This window comes from Papio anubis, chromosome 2 (genome assembly GCF_008728515.1).
Source record: "Papio anubis isolate 15944 chromosome 2, Panubis1.0, whole genome shotgun sequence".
NCBI classification, from domain to species: Eukaryota; Metazoa; Chordata; class Mammalia; order Primates; family Cercopithecidae; genus Papio; species Papio anubis.
Window position 1 is genome coordinate 91,529,169 of NC_044977.1, and position 25,924 is coordinate 91,555,092.

At 46.8% G+C, this 25,924-nt stretch overlaps 1 protein-coding gene across 4 annotated transcripts in view; it reads left to right on the forward strand.

Moving 5' to 3' along the window:
• Nucleotides 1–624: 624 nt before the first annotated feature.
• Nucleotides 625–25,924, forward strand: part of QRICH1 (glutamine rich 1) — a 67,113-nt gene continuing 41,813 nt past the window's right edge. For 2 of the 4 annotated variants that reach the window (XM_031663349.1, XM_031663352.1), the window contains exons 1-2: nt 625–1,078; nt 19,057–19,386. In XM_031663349.1, the coding sequence (XP_031519209.1) occupies nt 19,078–19,386 (309 nt within the window). In that variant the 5' untranslated portion in view covers nt 625–1,078; nt 19,057–19,077. Of the gene's footprint in view, nt 1,079–1,370; nt 1,746–2,551; nt 2,612–19,056; nt 19,387–25,924 lie in introns of those variants that run through there. The other 2 variants (XM_031663350.1, XM_031663351.1) reach the window with 2 other exon arrangements.

Sequence of the window (25,924 nt, forward strand, 5' to 3'; positions counted from 1 at the left end):
GGCGTCAGCCACCGCGCCCGGCCCATTCAGCATATAATTTTTGAGTGCCTACTACGTGCCAGACACAGATGAGGCATACGTGCTGTGGTGCCCTTCCAAGTTCACGGGAGGGGAAATGGGTGACCATGCACTGTATGGGAGAGGTCTCCCTGGGGCTTGTGCAAGACTGGAAGAGGTTCCTGACCCAGCCTGGGCCTCAGAAAAGATTACTCTAACGAAGTGACTTCTGAAGGGAATCACGAAAGACTACGGGGAGTTTGCCAGGATAAGAGGAACAAGGGCAAAAGCTCCGAGGCAAAAAGAGTCTGGCTGGAAGCCCTCTGGGGGCAGTGTGGGCTGCTGCTGAGGCCTGAGTGTGCCTGCAGCTTTAACGCCTTCCACATTTTCCCTGTATACAAACACTAGGCTACCCGGGGGCCCGCTTTAAGGTGGACCCAACTGCTGAAGGCTGAACTCAGATGGCAGCAGATGGCGGGAGTTCCAGATGCTGAGTCCTCCAGGAGGTGAGCAACCTAGAGGCTTTCCAGGCAGGGCACGCCTGGGGACGCCAGGCCCAGGACAGAAGTTTGTGGGGTCCACCTTAAGCGAGAGGCCGAGCCTGGCCAGGCCCCGCCCCGCGTGGGGGTGCTCGACCAAAGGAGGCTCTGGCGGGCGACGGAAGGTGGGTCCAAGGAGCTAGCTTGGAGCCCTAGCCTTCCGAGGCTCCACTACTAGGCCAAGTCACGGCCCTAGCTCCACCCCACATGGAGGGACGTCCATGGGCGGAGCGAGCCGTCCATACTCTATGATCCACCATCCGCTCTAGCAGCCAGAGGCGCGGCCAGCCTCCCCTGCTGAAGCGTTCACTTTAAGTCTGGCCGGGAGGCAGTCCCAGATCTCGCGGGACCGACGCCCCGATTCTCGCGAGAGGAGCAATCGACTCCTATTGGCTGTGAGGGTTGAATGTAAGATGGCGCCCAGGGAGCTGTGAGGAGAAAACCCTGTCGGTCTTGGAGCGACGACGGCAGAACCAGGGTCCCTGGCGGTGCGGCGGGGCCGGCGGGTAGAGCGGAGGCGGCGGCGGCGGTGACGTCGCCGGGTGAGGGCTCCAGTGCGGGCGGGGATGCGGCGAGGCTGTGGGCCTGAGTCGGGGAGCCCACCCCACACAACGGCGGGCGGGGGCGGGCGGGCCGCTACCGCTGGGCCCTGGAGAACTCGGGGCGGCTCCGGAGCCGAAAACGTTCCTGGGCTCGCGCACCCCGCCTTGTGGGTGGGGGAGGGGTGGGCCGGAGATTTGGGTGGGCGCGGCGCGAGATCGCGCGCTGGTGCGGGCGCGCGGCTGAGCCTGTTTTTACGCGCGGGCGCGCGCGCGCTGTGCGGCTCTCGGTGCGCGTGGCCGCCGACGTGCGCGTTCCCGGGCCGGATATCTTTCCTCTAGGAGCTGTGGCCCGTGGGCAAGAGCGGCTTTCCGTGGCGCGCGCCCTTCACAACCCCCCCAGTTTTGGGGCGCGCGCTCTGATGTTGGGTGGCGGTGCCACCTCGAGAGCGCGCAGGAGGCTTCTGCTGAGCCGAGGGCCGGCCGAGGCTCGTTGTGCGGGGAAGGTTGAGGATTGGGTCCTTTCTGGTCTGGTGACGTTCCCGGGCATCCGTGGCCTCGGCCTGGAAAGAAACCAACCAGCTTTGCTGTCTGACTTGCGGCTCCACTCCTCTGTGAGCGGGGCGAGATTGCCCGTTCTCCTCAAAGAATGCCGTTACTTGAGGCCCAAGTACGGTGTGGGTGCTTGGGTAGGGTGCTTCTGCTTCGGAAACCAAGCCCTGTTGGCTTGAGAGGGCAGTGAGCCCCTTCGGATTTCCTCACCTTGTACTGGGCTTTGTGCCGGGCAGGGAAGGTTAATATTAGAAGGCCCTTGAGTGGTAGCTGCTTATCTTTCATTAGAAATTAATACGTCCATAAGCGCAATTCATACACGTCACCACTGTGCGCTCCGGAAGGGAATTCTCTTATGTGGACCATGTGAACTCCGAGCTCTAAAATGCCAATTTAAATCCTTAAACGCAGGCTTTTCTTTTGCGTAGGTGGGAGGGGCTTACTTTAGTCTGTTATACTAAGGGCCCACCTTTGCCTCAGCCAGAAAGTTGACCTTAAAACAAAATTGAACAACCTGAGAATCAGTGCTTTGCCTTTTTTGAAATTGCAGAAATCTCCAACAGAAATTACTAAAATCTGACAGTGTATGACTGTAAAAGTCACTTTTGATGTAGGATTTCAGTCCTTTTCAGTTCTTTTTTTGACCCTGCCACTGTGTTTTAGTGTCAAGGAAGTTCTAGGTTTGTCCTAGAGAAATATGCACCTCTATTTTCTAATACAAAATATCTGCTAGTTTATGATTTACAGTCTTGCTCCATTAAGCTTAAGGAAAAGGAAGCTAACAGGAAGTAAAATTAGCCATCAGATTTGATAATGGTGGGGTAGTTCTTTCTAATGTACTGTATTTTTTTTAAGAACAAAGTTAAAATTATTAATAAAAAGAGGCTGAGGATGGAAGGAACTTTTTTGTTCTATCTTCTTCAGAATATTAGAAGTCTTAAGAACTCAGGACAAGCAGCAGAAATACATGCAACATGGTGACTGGTGAGTTAAAATTGTTCATATGCTGGAAGTATGTGTGCACATTTTTTCTGGTAATACTGAAGCATTACAAATCCTGTCAGTTATTCTGCGTGCTGTCTTCCAGAAACTGTTAGGTGCTGTAAAATGAAGATGTGGGAGAACAGCATCTTTGAACTCAGCCAGTTTGCTACTTGCGCAGTTTTCTCCTGTTAGGATGTAAGTCAGTGGAACCCGCATATTTAAGCATGGCAAGGCATCAGCTTTTAAAAGGACCTAGATGGTTCAAAGAAAAGCTGTAAAGTTTTTCTAGGATACACTTAAAATTTTGATTTTTTTTTTTTTTTGCGACGGAGTCTCGCTCTGTCACCCAGGCTGGAGTGCAGTGGTGTGATCTCGGCTCACTGCAGCCTCCTCCGCCTCCCAAGTTGAAGTGATTCTCCTGCCTCAGCCTCCCGAGTAGCTGGGACTACAGGCTTGTGCCACCATGCCCGGCTAATGTTTGTATTTTTGGTAGAGATGGGGTTTCACCATGTTGATCAGGCTGGCCTCGAACTCCTGACCTCGTGATCCACCCGCCGTCGGCCTCCCAAAGTGTTGGGATTACAGGTGTGAGCCACTGCACCCAGCCAAATTTTGATTAGTTTTTTAGGCTTGCTTGTTCTGGGTTATCTTTGTTTTTAACTATTAAGTTTGAGATCTTCCTTAAATTGGTGTTTATAAATAATGTTTCTCCAAGTTTGTCAACTAAGATTTACTTATTAGATGTCTTCCTTCGGGTCCTCTCTGATGAAGTATTCGTATACCTCTTTGAGAACCTCTGCAGTTCCACATCCTCTCTCCAGCTTATGTTGTCATTTCAAACTAAAGATCAAATAGTGGCTTAATTTTCTTTTAACTTTGAATTGCTCTAGGAAAGTAACCAAAGTCAGGGGCTCTGGACGTGACTGTCTTTCTTTAAGGCAGCTTCAGAATCAGGGATGTCTTTCCTTACTTTGGATATGCTTTTTTTTTTTTTTTTTAATATACTTTCTTTTAGTTTAGTTGTGGTTTATATTTGATGTGCCGTGCTTCTTTCTTGTCTGGTTTTTAAATGACCACTCTTGATTTGTAAGGGTCTCTGATTTCTGAATTCTGAATTAGCTTTAGAATTAGGTGTTACATGAATACCTGTTCTTTTCTTTTTATTGTTGTTATTTTTTTGAGACAGAGTCTCGCTGTGTTGCCTGGGCTGGAGTGCTGTGGTGAGATCTTGGCTCACTGCAAGCTCCGCCCCCTATGTTCACACCATTCTCCTGCTTCAGCCTTCCAAGGAGCTGGGACTACAGGTGTCTGCCACCATGCCCTCCTTATTTTTTGTATTTTTTAGTAGAGACAGGGTTTCACTGTGTTAGTCAGGATGGTCTCGATCTCCAGACCTCGTGATCCGCCCACCTTGGCCTCCTAAAGTATGGGGATTACAGGCGTGAGCCCCTGCGCCCAGCCTAATACCTGTTCTTTTCTGTTATTCTGTTGCCCTACATTTTGTTCCAGATGTTTTAAGTCCTCTCCAGACTTCACTTAAATGCTTCCTTTTTATTTTTTCCTAGTTATTACATTAGATTGTGATTTCTGTTATTAAATTGATGTGGCTGTATGAAGACATGATAGATTAATTTCTTCCTTTGCTGAAAGAGGGAAGGAATGCTCCTTTCGTCTCACTCTTCAGGCAAGGGCCAAACTGTAGGTAGAAATGGTGGCTGTGTCAGAAGGCTGTTTTTCTCTTTTTTTTTTTTTTTTTTGAGATGGAATTTAACTCTTGTCGCCCAGGCTGGAGTGCAATGGCGCGATTTCGGCTCGCTGCAACCTCCACCTCCTGAGTTCATGCCATTCTCCTGCCTCAGCCTCCTGAGTAGCTGGGGCTACCGATGCCTAACACCATGCTCGGCTGATTTTTTTGTATTTATAGTGGGGACGGTGTTTCACTATGTTGGCCAGGCTGGTCTCGAACTCTTGACCTCGTGATCTGCCCACCTCGGCCTACCAAAGTGCTGAGATTACGGGCCTGAGCCATTGTGCCCACCCATGTTTTTCTCTTTCTTAAAATTTGTGAAATATTTACCCATCCATGTAAATTTAGGCGATCTCTGTACAATTTAATGAAAAAGTATAAAGTAAATGCTGGCGAAACTACTACTTTTTCAAGAAATAGAACAATGCCAGTATCCCTGAACCCTTTGTGGGTCCCTTCCTGATCACAGCTTCTCAGGCCTTGCAGACAGCTGTTATTCTGTGATCACATTCTTTTTCTTTTTACCTTTACCATCTCCGTAACCCTTGACATAGTTTAGATTTGTTTCTTTTTGAGTTTTATATAAATGGACTCATACTGTATTATGTTGTCTTAATACAGTGTTTCTGAAATTTGTTCACATTGTGTGCAGCTGTTCATTCCCATTTTTTTATGTAGTATTCTGTTGTATGAATATACCATAATGTATTTATCCATTCCACTATTAATAGATGTCTGGGTTGCTTCCAGGTTTTAGCTATTAACAGTGCTGCTGTGAACATTCTTCTATTAAGTACCCTTGTTAAAAAAAAGTTCCTTCATATACACTGATGGGTAAAATTGCTCGGGTTCATAGAATGGATATTTTCAGCTTCACTAGATAATGCAAGTGGTTGTGCCAGTTTACAGTCCGTCAGTATTTGGAAAAAATACAAATGTTAATTTCCCGATTGAAAATAGAACCATGGCCGGGTGCATTGGCTCACGCCTGTAATCCCAGCACTTTAGCAGGCCAATGCGGGCAGATCACCTGAGATCAGGAGTTCCAGACCAGCCTGGCCAACATGGTGAAACCTCCTCTCTACTAAAAATACAAAAATTAGCAGGCATGGTGATGGGCGCCTGTAATCCCAACTACTCGGGAGGATGAGGCAGGAGAATTGTTTGAACCTGGGAGGCAGAGGTTGCAGTGAACTGAGACTGCGCCATTGCACTCCAGGCTAGGGGACAGAGTGAGAATGTGTTTCAAAAAAAAGAAGAAAAGAAAATAGAACCGTGATGAAAATGCCCCTAAACCAGGGACTCCTCTGGCATGGGGCAGATAAATGGCCTAATGGAATAACTTCTATCACAAACCCTGCAGTTGTCTAGTATCCTTAAAAATAGAAATAGGGGGCTGGGCGTGGTGACTCAAACCTGTAATCCCAGCACTTTGGGAGGCTGAGATGGGCGGATCACAAGGTCAGGAGATCGAGACCATCCTGGCTAACATGGTAAAACCCCATCTCTACTAAAAAAAATACAAAAAACTAGCTGGGCGTGGTGGCAGGCACCTGTAGTACCAGCTACTCAGGAGGCTGAGGCAGGAGAATGGCATAAACCCGGGAGGTGGAGCTTGCAGTGAGCTGAGATCCTGCCACTGCACTCCAGCCTGGGCGACAGAGCAAGACTCCGTCTCAAAAAAAAAAAAAAAAAAAAGAAATGGGGTGGAACACAGTGACTTGTGATTGCAATCCCAGCAGTTTGGGAGGCCAAGGTGGGAGGATTACTTGAGCCTAAGAGTTGGAGACCAGTCTGGGCAAGATAGCAAGACCCTATTTCTGCAAAAAAATAAAAATAGCTAGTTGTGGTAGCATGGGCCTGTAGTCCCAGCTACTCGGGAGGCTGAGACAGGAGGATTGTTTGAGCCAGGAGTGTGAGGCTGCAGCGACCTGTGAACGTACCACTGCATTTTATCCTGGGTAATGGAGCAAGACCCTGTCTTATTAAAAAAAAAAAAAAGACAAAAGGCTGGCTGCAGTGGCTCAGGGCATGTAATCCCAGCACTTTGGGAGGACTAGGGCGGCCGGATCACCTGAGTTCAGGAGCTCAAGAACAGCCTGACCAATATGGTGAAACCCCGATTCTACTAAAAATACAAAAAAAATTAGCTGGGCTTGGTGGTGTGCGCCTGTAGTTCCTGCTACTCGGAAGGGTGAGGCAGGAGAACTGCTTGAACCCAGGAAGCGGAGGTTGCAGTGAACCGAGGTGGTGCCATTGCACTCCAGCCTGGGCAACAAAGTGAGACTTCATCTCAAAAAAATAAAAATACAAACAAACAAAACCCAGGCAAAAGAATAGAAATATGTCAGTCCTGGATGGGCGCGGTAGCTCACGCTTGTAATCCCAGCACTTTGGGAGGCTGAGGCGGGCGGATCACGAGGTCAGGAGACTGAGACCATCCTGGCTAACACGGTGAAACTCTGTCTCTACTAAAAAATACAAAAAAAAAAAAAAAAAAATTAGCTGGGCGTGGTAGCGGTCGCCCGTGTTCCCAGCTATGCGGGAGGCTGAGGCAGGAGACTGGCATAAACCTGGGAGGCGGAACTTGCAGTGAGCTGAGATTGTGCCACTGCACTCCAGTGCAGCTGAGATCACGCCACTGCATTCCAGCCTGGGTGACAGAGTGAGACTCTGTCTCCAAAAAAATAAATAAAATGAATACATTCACATGGAAAAAAAAATCAATTTCCATTGTAAGGAGTCATATTTGTCATATAAACATATGGAGTTATTTCGAAGAAGCATGGAAGACATACTTCTTTTTTTTTTTTTGAGATGAGCCTCCACCTCCTGGGTTCAAGCAATTCTTCTGCCTCAGCCTCCCGACTAGCTGGGACTACAGGCGTATGGTACCCTGCCTGGCTAATTTTCGTATTTTTAGTAGAGACGGGGTTTCACCCCTATTGGCCAGGCTGGTCTTGAACGCCTGACCTCGTGATCTGCCCACCTTGATTTTCCAAAGTGCTGGGATTTACAGGCATGAGCCACTGCACCTCGCCTATTTTATTTTTATTTATTTATTTATCTATTTATTTTTATTATTTTTTGAGACAGAGTCTTGTTCTGTTGCCCAGGCTGGAGTGCAGTGGTGCGATTTCGGTTTACTGCAACTTCTGTCTCCCAGGTTCACACCATTCTCCTGCCTCAGCCTCCCTAGTAGCTAGGACTACAGGCACCATACCTGGCTAATTTTCATATTTTTAGTAGAGATGGGGTTTCACCATATTAGCCAGGCTGGTCTCAAATTCCTGACCTTGTGATCTGCCTGCCTTGGCCTCCCAAACTGGTGGGATTACAGGTGTGAGCCACTGCGCCTGGCCTATTTTATTTTATTTTTTTTGAGACAGAGTTTTGCTCTTGTTGCCTGGGCTGGAGTGCAGTTGCGCAATCTCGGCTCACTGCAATCTCCGCCTGCTAGGTGCAAGCAATTCTCCTGCCTCAGCTTCCCGAGTAGCTGAGGTTACAAGTGCCCGCCACCATGCCTGGCTAATTTTTGTGTTTTTGGTGGAGATAGGATTTCACCATGTTGGCCAGACTAGTCTTGAACTCCCAACCTCAGGTGATCTGCCCACCTCAGCCTCCCAAAGTGCTGGGGATTACAGGCGTTAGCCGCTGCACCGAGCCCCATGTGAATGTGTTCAAACTGGACTAAGCTATGAAGAGCCATTGTTGGAGTAGATGTGAACCTTGAGGGGCCTCAAAGCCTAAGGAAGAGGTAAGGTTCTGAGGCAGCTCAGACTTTCTTCTTTTAATCCATCACGGATTGTTGACTCACTGCAGAGCCATACAGGGGGCCCAAAAGAGGTATCAGGGATAAGAAACCCAAGAAAGCGTGAGGATCTTCCCTTGGTACCTAAACGGAAAAAAGAAAAAAAATTTGCAAACAGACCTATAGAAATGTAATAGACTGTTGTTTTGGAGTAACCTTTGTCCATGGTACCATCTTATGTTCTAGTAATAAAATAATAAAAATAATAACTCATGTAGTGAAGAATTGCCATGCATCAGGCACTATGTTAAGCTCCAGTAGAAGGAAATACAGAGGAGCCAGGCGCAGTGGCTCACTCCTGTAATCCCAGCACTTTGGGAGGCCAAGGATCATGAGGTCAGGAGATGGAGACTGTCCTGGCTAACACGGTGAAAACCCGTGTCTACTAAAAATACAAAAAAATTAGCCAGGCATGGTGGTGGGCGCCTGTAGTCCCAGCTACTTGGGAGGCTGAGGCAGGACAATGGTGTGAACCCGGGAGGCGGAGGTTGCAGTGAGCCCAGATCGCACCACTGCACTCCAGCCTGGGTGACAGCAAGACTCTGTCTCAAAACAGAGAAAGAAGGAAATACAGAGGAGATATCAGTGATGAATTTGAATTTATACCAGCAAAAATGTCCAGGGTCTGTTTAAGGGAGTGCTGGTTTTCCTTTATTTATTTATTTATTTTACAAAGCAGCTATATTTAAAAGCATTTAGAAGTAAATGCTTCTTTACAGACCTCATACACCCCAAGAGCATTAGAGTATGTTCTGTTTTTGTTATTAGTCTCATCAGAGTCCCAGAAATTGGGAACACTCAAATATCCTCATGGCTGCATGTTTTTCAGAAATACTTTATTTAATATCTTGACTGCTTCTCACTAAGTGTTTTACTTGGAGCTAACTAAGAATCTTTTGTCTCTTTTAGAAGTTTCTCTATTTATGTTTATTACAAAGGCTCAACTTTTGTGTCTTATGAGCAGCATCTTGAAGTTAACTCTTCATTATTTTGTACAAGTTTTTGGTATTTTATCATTTAGTTTCTTTTTCTTTTTTTGTTTTTTTTTTTTTTTTGAGATGGAGTTTCGCCGTTGTTGCCCAGGCAGGAGTGCGGTGGCATGGTCTTGGCTTACTGCACCCTCCGCCTCCCGGGTTCAAGCAATTCTCCTGTCTCAGCCTTCCGAGTAGCTGGGAGTGCAGGCGCCCGCCACCACGCCCAGCTCATTTTTTTTTGTATTTTTAGTAGAGACGGGGTTTCACCATGTTGGTTAGGCTGGTTTCAAACTACTGACCTTGGGTGATCCACCCACCTTGGCCAAAGTGCTGGGATTATAGGCATGAGCCACGTCGTTCAGCTGGTTTAGTTTCTCTCAGATTTTGAAAGAAAATCATACTATGATCAACCAGAATTGTTTATGTGTCTGTTACCATTCCTGCACTATAGCCACTGTGTAGAAAAAGATGAGTTAGTTATTTATCTATTCATTTTTTGAGACGGAGTCTCGCCCTGTCACCCAGGCTGAAGTGCAGTGGCACAATCTCACCTCCCGGGTTCATGCCATTCTCCTACCTCAGCCTCCCAAGTAGCTGAGACTACAGGCGTCCAACACCACGCCTGGCTAGTTTTTTTGTATTTTTAGTAGAGATGGGGTTTCTTTTTTTTTTTTTTTTTTTGAGACGGAGTCTCGCTCTGTCACCCAGGCTGGAGTGCAGTGGCGCGATCTCGGCTCACTGCAAGCTCCGCCTTCTGGGTTTACGCCATTCTCCTGCCTCAGCCTCCGGAGTAGCTGGGACTACAGGCGCCTGCCACCTTGCCTGGCTAGTTTTTTGTATTTTTAGTAGAGACGGGGTTTCACCGTGGTCTCGATCTCCTGACCTTGTGATCCGCCCGCCTCGGCCTCCCAAAGTGCTGGGATTACAGGCGTGAGCTACCACGCCCGGCCGAGACGGGGTTTCACTGTGTTAGCCAGAATGGTCTCGATCTCCTGACCTGGTGATCCCCCCGCCTCAGCCTCCTAAAGTGCTGGGATTACAGGCGTGAGTCTTAGATTAATACAACTTGTGGAAAATTCAGAGGAGTATTAAACAGGAAGAAACTTAAATACTCTGGTTCCATCATCCAGGCATAACTACTGTTAGCATTCCTTTTTTTTGTTTTTTGTTTTTTGAGGCGGAGTCTCACTCTTTCCCCAGGCTGAAGTGCAGTGGCGCAATCTCAGCTCCCTGCAACCTCCGCCTCCTGGATTCAAGCGATTCTCCTGCCTCAGCCTCTAGAGTAGCTGGGATTATGGGTGGCTGCCACTATGCCCAATTAGTTTTTGTATTTTTAGTGGAGATGGGGTTTCACCATGGTGGCCAGGCTGGTCTCACAATCTTGGCTGGATGCTATGGCTCATGCCTGTAATCCTAGCACTTTGGGAGACCGATGCTGTGGATCGCTTGAGGTAAGGAGTTCAAGAACATCCTGACCAACATGGCGAAATCCCGTCTCTACTAAAATACAAAAATTAGCTGGGTATGGTGGCGGGTGCCTGTAATCCCAGGTACTTTGGAGGCTGAGGCAGGAGTATTGCTTGAACCCAGGAGGCGGAGGTTTCAGTGAACCAGGATCATGCAACTACACTTCAGCCTGGGCGACAGAGCAAGACTCTGTCTCAAAAAAAAAAAAAAAAGAATTTAGGCTGGGCATAGTGGCTCACGCCTGTAATCTCAGCACTTTGGAAGGTGGAAGCAAGTGGATTACCTGAGGTTAAGAGTTCAAGACCAGCCTAACCAACATGGCGAAACCTCGTCTCTACTAAAAATACAAAAATTAGTCTGGTGTGGGCCAGGTGCAGTGGCTCACGCCTATAATGCCAGCACTTTGGGAGGCTGAGGCGGGTGGAACATGAGGTTAGGAGTTCAAGACCAGCCTGGCCAAGATGGTGAAACGTTGTCTCTACTAAAAATACAAAAATTAGCCAGGCATGATGGCAGGTGCCTGTAATCCCAGCTACTCGGGAGGCTGAGCCAGGAGAATCGCTTGAACCCAGGGGGCGGAGGTTGCAGTGAGCCAAGTTCGTGCTACTGCACTCCAGCCTGGGTGACAGAGTGAGACTCCATCTCAAAAAAAGAAAAAAAATTTAGCCAGGTGTGGTGCTGAGTAGTCCCAGCTACTCAGGAGACTCAGGCAAGAGAATTGCTTGAACCCGGGAAGCAGAGGTTGTGGTGAGCTGAGATCATGCCACTGCACTCCAGCCTGGGTGACAGAGTGAGACTCCATCTCAAAAAAAAAAAAAAAAAAATTAAGATAGTGATGGTTTCCCTATGTTGCCTAGACTGGTCTCAAACTTTTGGGCTCAAATGATCATCTTGGGCTCAAATGATCATCAGCCTTCCAAAGCATTGGGGTTACAGGCTTGAGCCACCATGCCCAGCCTGTTAACTTAATTGCTTGCTTATTTACTTATTATCTATGAATAAATGATAGAGTCTCACTGTCACCCAGGCTGGAGTGCAGTGGCATGATAATAGCTCACTGCAGGCTCAAACTGCTGGGATCAAGCCATCCTTCCGCCTCGGCCTCCCAAGTAACTGGGACTACAGGTGAGAGCCACCATGCTCAGCTTAGTATTGACATTTTCTAATGGTTTTATGGAATGTTTCTTACCTCAAGCTTGTTTGTCTTTTAAATTATTACTATTATTTCTAAGAGATAGGATCTCACTGTGGTGCCCAGGTTGGAATGCAGTGGCTGTCCACAGACAGGATCCTGCTACTGATCAGTATGGAAGTTTTGACCTGCTCCATTTCCAACTTGGGTCGGTTCACCCCTCCTTAGGCAACCTGGTGATTTCCTGCTCCCATGAAGTCACCATATTGATGCTGAACTTAGTGTGGACACCCGATTGACATAGTGCACTACAGCCCAGAACTCCTGGACTACTCAAGCAATCCTCCTGTTTCAGCCTTCTGAGTAGCCGAGACTGCAGGCATGCACCATCATCCCAGCCCCCTTCCCCCCACCTTTTTTTTTTGAGACAGAGTCTCACTCTGTCTCCAGGCTGGAGTTCAGTGGTGCGATCTTGGCTCACTGCAACCTCCACCTCCCAGGTTCAAGCGATTCTCCTGCCTCAGCCTCACGAGTAGCTGGGATTACAGGCATGCTCCACCATGCCCAGCTAATTTTGTATTTTTAGTAGAGACGGGGATTCTCCATGTTGGTCAGGCTGGTCTCAAACACCCAACCTCAGGTTATCTGCCTGCCTTGGCCCCGCAAAGTCCATGGTGTTAGGATTACAGACGTGAGCCACTGCACCCGGCCTTTTTTTGTTTGTTTGTTTGTTTGAGATGGAGTCTTGCTCTGTTGCCCAGGCTGGAGTGCTGTGGTGCAGTGTCGGCTCACTACAAGCTCCGCCTCTCAGGTTCACACCATTCTCCTGCCTCAGCCTCCCAAGTAGCTGGGACTACAGGCACCTGCCACCACGCCTGGCTTATTTTTTGTATTTGTATTTTGTATTAGCCAGGGTGGTCTCGATCTCCTGACCTCATGATCCACCCGCTTTGGCTCCTCCAAAGTGCTGGGATTACAGATGTGATCCACCGCTACCAGGCTTTTTTTTTCTTTTTTCTTTTTTTTTTGAGACGGAGTCTTGCTCTGTCACCCAGGCTGGGAGTGCAGTGGCCGATCTCAGCTCACTGCAAGCTCCGGGCCTCCGGGTTCACTGGGCCCCTCCTGCCTCAGCCTCCCGGAGTAGCTGGGACTACAGGCGCTCACTGGGCCGCTCGGGCAGGTTTTTGTATTTTTTTAGTAGAGACGGGTTTCACCGTTAGCCAGGATGGTCTCGCTGGATCTCCTGACCTCGTGGATCCCACTGGCCTGCCTTCAGTGCTGGGATTACAGGCTTGACATCAAGGCCCGCCTTTTTTTTTTTTTTTAATGAAAGGCTTAAAGAATGATTTTGGCCGGGCGCGTAGGCTCGGGGTTTTTCCGTAATCCCAGCACTTTGGGAGGCCGAGGTGGGTGGATCACCAGGTCAGGAGATCAAGACCATCCTGGCTAACATGGTGAAACCCCCCGGGCTCTACTAAAAAATACAAAAAAAAAAACTAGCCACAGGTGGCGGGCTTCGTAGTCCCAGCTACCGGAGGCTGAGGCGGAGAATGGCGTGATCCGTGGGAGGCGGAGCTTGCAGTGAGCCGGTGATCAGCGCCACTGCACTCCAGCCTGGCGACACAGCCGGTGACTCCTGGCCTCAAAAAAAAAAAAAAAAAAAAAAAAAAAAAAAAGAATGGATTTTGATGGTTTATAGCAAGTAACTTTTTGAAGCTTTTATATTTTCTGACAACCGAATATCTAGCTTATTTGCCTGTTTGCTCAGGAAATAAATTTGTATTTGGACTAGCATTTCTTATAGTAACTTTTTAAAGGTACTATTCTAGAAATACTGACTGGTAGGATTTATTTGGAGATGACATAGGCAGCAGAATGATTTTTATCATATCTTTGGAAACTTGATTGACAAAAAATACGTTCTGGACTTTGGTATGAAATGTTGTATTCTAAAACTAAAATATTGATTAAATAGAAGTTTTTTTCACTTAGCTAAATGTTTGTCTAAAATAGAGGACATGTTGCTGGGGGCAGTGGCTCACGCCTCTAATCTTAGCACTTTGGGAGGGTGGGCAGATTGCTTGAGACGAGGAGTTTGGGACCAGCCTGGCTAACATAGCAAAACTCCATCTCCACTGAAAATACAAAAACTAGCCTGGTGTGGGGGCAGGTGTCTGTAATTCCAGCACTTTGGGAGGCCAAGACGGGCAGATTACAAGGTCAGGAGTTCGAGACCAGCTTAGTCAACGTGGTGATACCCTGTCTCTACTAAAAATACAAAAATTTGGTGGGCATATTGGCGTGTGCCTGTAATCCCAGCTACTTGGGAGACTAAGGCAGGAGAATTGTTGGAACCTGGGAGACAGAGGTTACAGTGAGCAGAAATCATGCCACTGCACTCCTGGGCTACAGAGCAAGACTCTGTCTCCAAAAAAAAAAAAAAGAAGGCTTCGGCCAGGCATCGTGGCCTACGTCTGTAATCCCAGCACTTTGGGAGGCTGAGGTGGGCAGATAGATCTCTTGAGCCCAGGAGTTTGAGAACAACGTGGGCAACATGGCAAAACCCTGTCTCTGCAACAAATACAATAATTAGCTGGGCATGGTGGCACATGCCTGTAGTCCCAGCTGCTTGGGCGGCTGAGGTGGGAGGATCGATAGAGCCTAGGAGGTTGAGGTTGCAGTAAGCCAAGATTTTATACCACTGCACTCCATCCTGGGCGATAGAATAAGACCTTGTCTCAAGAAACCCACAACAGAAAATCGGGGGTGTGGAACTTTAATTTCCTGATCTTACATAGAACTCCATAGATACTCCAATTTTTTTGTTTTTTAAGACGGAATCTCACTCTGTTGCCTAGGCTGGAGGGCAGTGGTGCAGTTTCAGCTCACTGCAACCTCCATCTCCTGGGTTCAAGTGATTCTCCTGTCTCAGTCTCCTGAGTAGCTGGGATTACAGGCATGTGCCATCATGCCTGGCTAATTTTTATATTTTTAGTAGAGGCAGGATTTCACCATGCTGGCCAGGCTATTCTCGATCTCCTCCTGCCCTCAGGTGATCCACCTGGCTCAGCCTCCCAAAAAGTGCTGGCATTAGAGGCCTGAGCCACTGCACCTGGGCAATACTCTACAAGTGAGTCTACAAGTAGAGGCATAAAGGTTTGATGTGATTGGTAGGGTTTGGTGAGAGGAGGGTGATTTTTAGTTTTTTATGTATAATTTGTTTAGGCTTTTTTTTTTTTTTTTTGAGATGGAGTTTCACTCTTGTTGCCCAGACTGGAGTGCAATGGCATGATCAAGAACCAGAGGTCAAAGCATACTTAGCTGCTTTTACTTTTTATTTTATATCTTTTTTTTTTTTTTTTTTTTTGAGACAGAGTCTGGCTCTGTAGCCCAAGCTGGAGTGCAATGGCGCGATCTCGGCTCACTGCAAGTTCTGCCTCCCAGGTTCACACCTTTCTCCTGCCTCAGCCTCCCGAGTACCTTGGACTACAGGCACCTGCCACCACGCCCGGTTAATTTTTCTATTTTTAGTAGAGATGGGGTTTCACCGTGTTAGCCAGGATGGTCTCGATCTCCTGACCTTGTGATCCGCCCGCCTGGGCCTCCCAAAGTGCTGGGATTACAGGAGTGAGCCACCGTGCCCGGCCTTATTTTATATCTTTTTATACTATTAGAACAGTTTTTCTTAGTTAAGTTTCATATCCCTTTCCCCAACCTCTGAATAAACCTTCAAAAACAAAACAAAAACTAGGTGGAATTCTATACTGAGTACTGTAGAAAGCTTGTTTCTAGTAAGAAAAGTTGGTGAAATTATCTTTTACACTTAATATCAGACTTGAGGTGAGGTTTAAGCTGCCCCTTCTGAGTTTCTGAAACTTGAAAGACAAGAGTGAGGAGAAATAGGGTTACTAGGAGGATCATAGACACTGGCTTTACTAGGCAATAGTCATGAAGGTTTTTCAGTTCTGTAAACTTTGTTTGCGGTGTTTTGTTTTTTTTCTTGTTTTTTTTTAAATTATTTTTTGTTGTTTTTTTGTTTTGTTTGATTTTGAATTCCCATCTACTCCATCGGGAAACAGTGTTTCTTTGTATTGGTGTTTACTCATTTGTCTTTTCCCAGACTTGAGACAAAAAAAGGTTTTTGCTGCATGCAAAAACTTTACTTTTGTACCTTAAAAAAAAGAAAATTGCTTTTTGTAGTAGCTTTGACAATTTTATCAATCTCAGTATATTGTGTAAATACAACTGACAGTTGAAGAAAATACATTTTAGGAAATGTAAATTCCAACTGACCTGCTGCTCTTTTGTAATGGAGGTGAAAAACTGAAATTATGTACCAGCATGGTAGAGGACCTGTTAATGGCTGCTCATATAATCTCTCCTTTGTCTCCTTTTGAGCAGAAGGGTATGTGTGATTAGATATTAGAATTTCATAACTTTGTAATGTTACCGGATCTTTATTATGAAAGATGCCTGTTTTTTTTTTAGGTAGAGTGTCACTCTGGTGCCCAAGCTGGAGTACAGAGGCACAATCTTGGCTCACTGCAACCTCTGCCTCCTGGACTCAAGCAATTCTCCCGCCTCGACCTCCTGAGTAGCTGGTATTACAGGTGCCTGCTACCACGCCTGGCTAATTTTTGTATTTTTAGTAGAGACAGGGTTTCACTTTGTTGGCCAGGCTGGTCTTGAACTCCTGACCTCAGGTGATCTGCCCACCTTGGCCTCCCAAAGTGTTGGGATTACAGGTGTGAGCCACCGCACCTGGCTGAAAGATGCCTTCTTAAGGAAATCCCTACTGTGATGCTGTTAACAAAGGGGAACTTTGATACATTTTGTGCAAGTGTGGCAAATGAGTGCTTTCGGATCACCTAAGCCAAGTAGCCTTCTCTGAATCTGTAGTTAGGCAAAGTGTGCTTGGCTTGATGCTCTCCTTCTGTGTGACGTGGACATCAACAACTTTATTATTATTTTATTTTATTATTAGTATTTTTTTTACAGATGAAGGTCTCTCTAGGTTTCCCAGCTCAAAGACCTGGGCTCAAGCAATCCTCCCGCCTCAGCCTCCTGAGTAGCTGAGACTACATATGTGCACCACTGTGACCAGCTGATAACTTAATTTTTTTTTTTTTTTAAGACAGAGTTATGCTCTGTCGCCTAGGCTGGAGTGCATTGGAGTGATCTTGGCTCTCTGCAGCCTAGATCTTTGGACTCAAGCAATCCTTCCACCTTAGCCTCCCTAGTAGCTGGGACTACAGGTGCATGCCACCACACCCAGTTAATTTTTGTATTTTTTTGTAGAGATGGAGTTTCTCCATGTTGCCCAGGCTGAGGTGGAAGGATTGCTTGAGTCCATGAAGCTATGGATATTACAGAGAGAATCGGGTGGCTCACGCCTATAATCCCAGCACTTTGGGAGGCCAAGGCGGGCAGATCACCTGAAGTCAGGAGTTTGAGACCAGCCGGGCCAACACGGCAAAACCTAGTCTCTACTAAAAATACATAAATTAGCTGGGCATGGTGGTGGGCACCTGTAGTCCCAGCTACTTGGGAGGCTGAGGCAGGAAAATCACTTGAACCTGGGAGGATGCAGTGAGCCGAGATCGTGCCACTGCACTCTAGCCTGGGTGACAGAGGGAGACTCCATCTGGGGAAAAAAAAAAAAAGGCTGGGCGTGGTGGTTCATGCCTGTAATCCCAGCACTTTGGGAGGCCGAGGCGGGCAGATCACGAGGTCAGGAGATCGAGACCATCCTGACTAAGATGGCGAAACCCCGTCTCTACTAAAAATACAAAAAAATTAACTGGATGTGGTGGCGGGTGCCTGTAGTCCCAGCTACTCGAGAGGCTGAGGCAGGATAATGGGGTGAACCCAGGAGGTGGAGCTTACAGTGAGCTGAGATTGTGCCACTGCACTCCAGCCTGGACAACAGAATGAGACTCTGTCTCAAAAAAAAAAGGAAAAGAAATCATAATTCTTCCTGTTCCACATTGAATTTCAAATGTAGCAGGTATATATGAAGCAACTAACATGGGTGAGCTGTTCGGAGAGAACCAGGACATAGTCTTGTCTGCCAAGAATTTAGAGCCTAGGTAGAAGAAAGTAGATGCTTAACCCACATATTTTATATCTGTAACGTAAGGTAGAGCATCTGGTCAGTCTAGTATATCTAGCCTGATTGCTCAAGGGAACAAATCACCTTTCCAGACATTCAGAATTATCGGAGAATCCTTTTTGGCAAAAACGTTTGCTTGGTTTCTGTTACTCTTTCATCCTGCTGCTCCTTTTATTCTGAAGGTCTGGCTGATCAAGGGAGGATGGTACAAAGGTAGCAGCGACAGGGGTCAGCAGTCCACAGATTGCACACTTGTCCCTCAGGTAATGAGAGTTAACTGTCTACATCTGCAGGTTAATTCTTAAGGTAAATAAATACCTGATGAAAACTTGTAGAATTTATTTCTGAATTTTAGTAGTGACCTGGATATTTAAAGCACTATATACCTTTTTTTCCCAGAATTATTTTAATAGTATTAGTTACATTTATGTAGTACTATCTATGTGTTAGGTGATTTTCTAAATGCCTTATTAAATCCTCATGTCAACTGTGAGGTAAGTACTATTGTATCCCCATTTTACTCACAAGAAAACTAAGGTTAATTGACTTTTCTAGAGTTAAATAATGAAGGAAACATAAAGTTGGGATTTGAACCCAGGTAGCTCGGCTCCAGAGTCCGTACTCTTAACTAATAAGCTGTGTTGCAAAAGAATGTGAGCAGCATATGGCAAAATAAGATTTTTGGTTTTTCTGATGGGAGATAAAGAACATATCCTCTGCCTCTTGTGTCTTGCCACAACTAGGTGGCATACCTATCTCTGCTATAGGAAATGCTTGGAAATAAAACATATCCATAGGAATCCCTGCCCCTGGCTTCTTCCTCCTTGCTTGGTGTCCTCTCTGTGATGGTCACAGAGCAGTTTTGCATGTGACGTTTACTGTCCAGTGCTTCGTTCTGCACAGAAGATGGGATTGACCTAGTGCTAGGTGGGAAATGTGTTTTCAGCCTGTTTCATCCAGTATTGTGAAGCATGTGTTTGTTTTTTGTTTTCAGTGTGATAGTTTTATTTAAGAAATGTTAATGGAAATAATTTTCAAACATCCATTAATTGAAAAAATAAGGTGGTATAATAAAACTTTATTTTTTTATTGTATATGTATACGGCTGCCCTGAATATATTCCAGTTTTGTGCAAGGGTAATTGTTTCTGGGCATTTCCTGCTAAAAACAGTAACATAATTTTGACTTCTGTTTATTTCTAGGAACCCTAAGGACTCTGCAATATGAATAATTCCCTGGAGAACACCATCTCCTTTGAAGAGTACATCCGAGTAAAGGCACGGTCTGTCCCGCAACACAGGATGAAGGAATTTCTGGACTCACTGGCCTCTAAGGGGCCAGAAGCCCTTCAGGAGTTCCAGCAGACAGCCACCACTACCATGGTGTACCAACAGGGTGGGAACTGCATATACACAGACAGCACCGAAGTGGCTGGGTCTTTGCTTGAACTTGCCTGTCCAGTCACCACCAGTGTTCAGCCACAAACCCAGCAAGAACAGCAGATCCAGGTTCAGCAGCCACAGCAGGTTCAGGTATATGGGAAATGCTGAGGTGTAGCCTGTTTAATGTACTTTATTTGTTGTCAGTGTTTTAGTTAGTGGGATCATCACATGTGTATGGATGTTACAGGTTATTTTCATTAAGGGGGGACTCTGAAACTATTTAACACTAAGATTTTCAAAGTTAATGTGGACTAAAAATTTTTTCCTTTTTCTTTAAGTTTTTTTTTTTTTTTTTTTTAAAAAAACAAACCCCAGTGTTAAGGGCTGACTTTGAATAGATTGCAGCCAGGGATATGCTTAGCTACCTAGGAAACCCCAACCCAGAAGCAGGACATCTATGAATGGTTTAGCATCAGGTTCAACGTGCCTCGCGTGATGAGTGAGGAGGCGACCACCTTTCTGGCAGCACCCCTTTTCCCAGGATGAGGGGCTCTCTGCACCGGAACCCGTTCCCGGCACATGACCCCACTGGCGGCGATGTCAGTGATGGTGGGGGACTGGCTTTCCAAGGCCGACCAACACTCTGTGGTGCTGCCATGTCATTGTACCTGGGTTGTTTTATTTCTTTGTTTCTTCTTTTTTTGAGATGGAGTCTTGCACTGTGGCCCTGGATGGATTCTCCTGCCCCCACCTCCTGAGTAGCTGGGATTCCTGGTGCCCGCCAACACACCCGGCTAATTTTTTATACTTTTAATAGAGATAGGGGTTTCATTGTGTTGGCCAGGCTGGTCTTGAACTCCTGACCTCGTGATCCGCCTGCCTCCTCAACCCAAAGTGCTGGGATTACAGGCATGAGCCACTGCACCTGGCCACACCTGGGTTGGTTTTTTTTTTTTTTTTTTTGAGACAGAGTCTCATTCTGTCACCCAGGCTGGAGTGCATTCTTGCCTCCGCCTCCTGGGTTCAAGCTATTCTCACGCCTCAGCCTCCCAAGTAGCTGGGACTACAGGTGTGCGCTACCACCCTCAGCAATTTTTTTTGTATTTTTAATAGAGGCTGGGTTTCCCCATGTTGGGCTTGAACTCCTGACCTCAAGAGATATGCCTCCCTCCTCGGCCTCCCAAAGTGCTGAGATTACAGGCGTGAGCCACCCCCAGCGTTTTTTTTTTTTTTCTTTTTAAATGGAGTTTCGCTCTTGTTATCCAGGCTACTAGAGTGCAATGGCGTGATCGTGGCTCACTGCAACCTCCACCTCTCGGGTTCAAACGATTTTCCTGCCTTAGCTTCCCGAGTAGCTGGGATTACAAGCATGCACCACCAAGCCTGGCTAATTTTTTGTATTTTTAGTAGAGACAGGGTTTCACCATGTTAGCCAGCATGGTCTTGATCTCCTGACCTCATGATCCGCCCACCTCGGCCTCCCAAAATTCTGGGATTACAGGCGTGAGCCGTGGCACCCGGCTGAGGCTTCCTTTCTATTTGTGTCTTCCTGAGTAGAGACAGAACACAGGAGGGTTGGTCTTGGCTCATTACTGATAGTGTGACATTTGAAATTAATTTAAAAATGGAAAGGCTGATGTATTTCAGTGATCTTCATTAACTTGTGTGATTCCGTAACTCAGATTACCTATAGATTTCTAGGTTTGTGTTTGTTGTTTGTAAGCCACAAAACGGCCAAGTGCATTTGTGGATGCCTGTAATCTCAGCATTTTGGGATGCCAAGGCGGGCGGATCATTGAGTCCAGAAGTTTGAGGCCAGCCTGGGCAATATGGCAAAACTCTGTCTCTACAGAAAATAAAAAAAATTACCCAGGCATGGTGGTATGTACTTGTAGTCCCAGTTACTTGGGAAGCTGAGGTGGGAGGATTGCTTGAGCCCAGGAGGTCAAAACCCGCCTGGGCAACATGGTGAAACCCTGTTTCTACCAAAAATAGAAAAAATTAGCTGGGCGTGGTGATGCATGCCTGTGGTCTTAGCTACTTGAGAGGCTGAGGTGGGAGAGTCCCTTGAGCCTGGGAGGTGGAGGTTGCAGTGACCTGAGATCATGCCACTGCACTCCAGCCTGGGTGACAGAGTGAGATCCCATCTCAAAAAACAAAAAGAATAAAAATTGTAAGGCACAAAAAAATAATGCTAATGGATGATAAGCTTTCTGAAAGAGGAGAAACTACTACATTTGTTGAGAAGATAAAATGTTCTCCTTAATTTTTTGAGACGGAGTCCCACTCTGTCATCCAGGCTGGAGTGCAGTGGCGTGATCTCAGCTCACTGCAACCTCTGCCTCCTGGGTTCAAGCGATTCTCCTGCCTCAACCTCCTGAGTAGGTGGGATTCCAGGCGCCTGCCACTGTGCTGGCTAATTTTTGTATTTTTAGTAGAGACAGGGTTTCACCATGTTGGTCAGTCTGGTCTTAAACTTCTGACGTCAGGTGATCTGGCCTTGGCCTCCCAAAGTGCTGGGATTACAGGCGTGATCCACCGCATCCAGCCAGAGTTTTCCTCTTTAGAGGTCTTTATGTTAGACAACAGGCTCCTCCAGTTGCAAATCCAGTTTTCTTGCCTTTGTCTATTAGGGTCGAATTTCATTGTATTCTGGATGTTTTTTTCACACTAAGAAGACAGGCTTTGCCTCCCGGCCACTGCACTCTAGCCTGGGCAACAGAGCGAGACTCCGTCTCAAAAAAAAAAAAAAAGAAGACAGGAAAGGAACTGGAACGTGCTGGAGAGGCAGGAGTATGGAGAGGTGGGCCTGGTGAGATAGAAGGTTTTCTTTTCCTTCGTATTTTGTTTTTGTTTTTTTAGAGACAGGATTTAACTTGCCCAGGTAGGAGTGCTGTGGCATGATCATGGCTCACTGCAGCCTTGACCTCCTGGGCTCAGGTGATGCTCCCACCTCAGCCTCCCGATTAGCTGGGACTACAGGTGCGTGCCACCATGCTCAGCTAATTTTTTCATTTTTGGTAGAGATGGGCTCTCGTCATGTTGCTCAGGCTGGTGTTGAACTCCTGGCCTCCAGCAGTCCTCATGGCTGAGCCTCCTAAAGTGCTGGGATTACAGACATGAGCCACTGTTCCCAACTGAAGTAGGTTTCACTGTAGCCCCTCAAAAATGCAGCTGAGTATATTGGAAGGACATAGCCTCTCAAGCTTCAGTACTGGGTTTAAATTTGACTTGACCACTCAATTATTGACATGAGCTTAATCTTTACCTCCGGTTTGTTCATCAGTTGAATAGGGATAATACCATTTAATGAGACTGAACCAGATAATAAAGTATCTGGCATATGAAGAGATTTTTTTTGTTTTTTGGAGACAGGGTCTCATTCTGTCACCTAGGTTTGAGTGCAGTGGTGTGATCTTGGCTCACTGCAACCTCAGCCTCCTAGGCTCAAGCTATCCTCTCACCTCAGCCTCCCAAGTACATGGGACCACAGGTGCACACCACCAGCGCCTGGCTAGTTTTGTATTTTTGATAGAAACAGAATTCCACCATGTTATCCAGGCTGGGATTTTACTCTCCCTTTTTGGGCGGAGTCTGGCTCTGCTGCCCAGGCTGGAGTGCCCGGTGGCGGATCTCAAGCTCACTGCAAGCTCCATGCCTCCGGGTTCCACGCCATTCTCCGGCCTCAGCCTCCAGTGGCCTGGGACTACAGAAACATGCCCCTCGCCCGGCTAGTTTTGTATTTCTTAATAGAGGCGGGGTTTCACCGTGTTAGCCAGGATGGTCTCGATCTCCTGACCTCGTGATCCGCCCGTCTCGGCCTCCCAAAGTGCTGGGATTACAGGCTTGAGCCACCGCGCCCGGCCTACTCTCTTTTTTTTAAGATGGAGTCTCACTCTGTCACCCAAGCTGGAGTGCAATGGCACGATCTCGGCTCACTTGCAAGCTCCACTTCCTGGGTTCACGCCATTCTCCTGCCTCAGCCTCCCGAGTAGCTGGGACTACAGGCACCCACCACCACGCCCAGCTAATTTCTTGTATTTTTTGTAGAGATGGGGGTTTTACTGTGTTAGCCAGGATGGTCTCGATCTCCTGACTTCATGATCTGCCCGCCTCTGCCTCCCAAAGTGCTGGGATTACAGGTGTGAGTCACCGTGGCTGGCCTCTTTTATTTTTATATTTATTTACTTATTTTTTGAGATAGAGCCTCACTCTATTGCCCAGACTGGAATGCAGTGGCACGATCTTGTTTCACTACAACCTGCATCTCTGGGGGTTCAAGCTGGCACGCCCAGCTAATTTTTGTATTTTTAGTAGAGATGGGGTTTCACCATGTTGACCAGGATGGTCTTGAACTCCTGACCTTAAGTGATTTGCCCACCTTGGCCTCCCAAAGTGCTGAGATTATAGGCATGAGCCACCACACCCAGCCTTGTTTTGTCTTTGTAAAGAAGAAAAAGTACAGGAAAGGTAAGTAAAAGAAGGCTGGCCCAGGTATGGTGGCTCACACCTATAATTCCAGCACTTTGGGAGGCTGAGGTGAGTGGATTCCTTGAGCCTAGGAGTTTGAGGCCAGCCTGTGCAAGATGGCGAAATCCTGTGTGTAAAAAAGTACAAAAATTAACTAGTTGTGATGGCTCGCTCATGTGGTCCCAGGTACTCAGGAGGCTAAAGTGGGAGGATCACCTAAACCTGGGAGGTCATGGTTGCAGTGAGCTGTGATTGTGCCACTGCACTCCAGCCTTTTACACTAAGGACAGGAAAGGGACTGGATTGAGACACTGTCTCAAAAAAAAAGGAGAAAAGAAGACTGAATTTCTGGCTCAAATTATTCTGCTGTTATTTACACCTTTGACCTCCTCTTTCTTACCACAGCCGGCCAATTTTTGTACTTTTTTTTAGTGGAGATGGGGTTTTATTTGCCATGTTGGACAGACTGGTCTTGAACTCCTGACCCTAAGCAATTCACTTGCCTCAGCCTCCCAAAATTCTGGGATTACAGGCGTGAGCCATCGTACCTGGCCACTAGGCTAGTCTTGGGATTCCTGAGTTCAGGCGAGCCACCCACTTTGTGAGTGTTTGGATTACAAAGTGTTTGAATTATAGGCACAAGCCATTACACCTGGCCCTGCTTTCTTATAAGGTTAAAGAGTTTGGGGCCAGGTGCGGTGGCTCAGCCTGTAATCCCAGCACTTTGGGAGGCCGAGGTGGACGGATCACGAGGTCAGGAGATAGAGACCATCCTGACTAACACGGTGAAACCCCGTCTCTACTAAAAATACAAAAAATTAGCTGGGTGTGGTGGCGGGCACCTGTAGTCCCAGCTACTCGGGAGGCTGAGGCAGGAGAATGGCGTGAACCCGGGAGGTGGAGCTTGCAGAGAGCCGCGGTCACGCCACCGCACTCCAGCCTGGGCAACAGAGCGAGAGTCTGTCTCAAAAAAAAAAAAAAAAGAGACAGGTTGTTAGGGGATTCAAGTTTGGAGTGATTTTTGAGACTTTATGTTCAAGATAAACTGATCAGTGCTTGAACTTGGGAGGCAGAGGTTGCAGTGAATCGAGATCATGCCACTGTACCACAGCCTGGATGACAGAGCAGACTCTGTCTCAGAAAAAAGAAAAGCCACTAATCGAGATCAGTAACATCGTCTTTCTCCCTAAACTCTATGTAAATGAAAGAAGAAACATAAATATAATGACATCCATGAGACAGATTCACTATGATAGAATCATAAGAATATATGTTTTCCCTAAGTGACTAAAAAGATGCTTTTAAAAAATAAAAAATTCTGGCCAGGCCAGGCGTGGTGGCTCACACTTGTAATCCCAGATGTTTGGGAAGCTGAAGTATGTAGATGACTTGAGCCCGGGAGTTTGAGACCAGGCTGGGAAACATGGTAAAACCTCATCTCTACAGAAAAACACGAAAATTAGTTGAGCATGGTGGTGTGCACTTGTAGTCCCAGCTACTCAGAAGGCAGAGCAACTCCTTGGGCCTAGGAGTCCGAAGTAGCAGTGAGCTGTGATCACGCCGCTGCACTCCATCCTGGGCAAAAGTGAAAGACCCTGTCTCTATAAAAAACAGAACAACAAAGCATTTTTAAGTGTGCTGGAAAAAATGAATACCATTTAAAAACTACTAAACCTAAGAAATTGATAAAAGAGTATAAGTAGACAGAATTAGGTGATGAAAGGCCAGGTGTGGTGGCTCATGCTTATTATCCCAGCACCTTGGGGAGGGAGAGGCGGGCGGATCACCTGAGGTCAGGAGTTTGAGATCAGCCTGGCCAACATGGTGAAACCTCATCTCTGCTAAAAACACTAAAATTAGCTGGGCATGTTGGCAGGCGCCTGTAGTCCCAGCTACTCGGAGGCTAAGGCAGGAGAATTGCTTGAACCTGGGAAGCCGAGGTTGCAGTGAGCTGAGATCACGCCATTGCACTCCAGACTGGGCAACAAGAGTGAAACTGTCTCAAAAAGAAAAAACAAAATTTGGTGATGAATACATGTAGGAAAGAACTTTTGGGGAAAGTGGGGCAGTTCTTAGAGTGCCCTAAGCTGAGAAGTAGAGGATACACAGAGTAGAAGTCCACTGGGGTAGCTTTAGAACTAAAGGTTCGGAATTGACTAGAGACTTCAAAATACAGACATAAACCTATGTATACTTGGAGCTCACATTAGCTTGATGA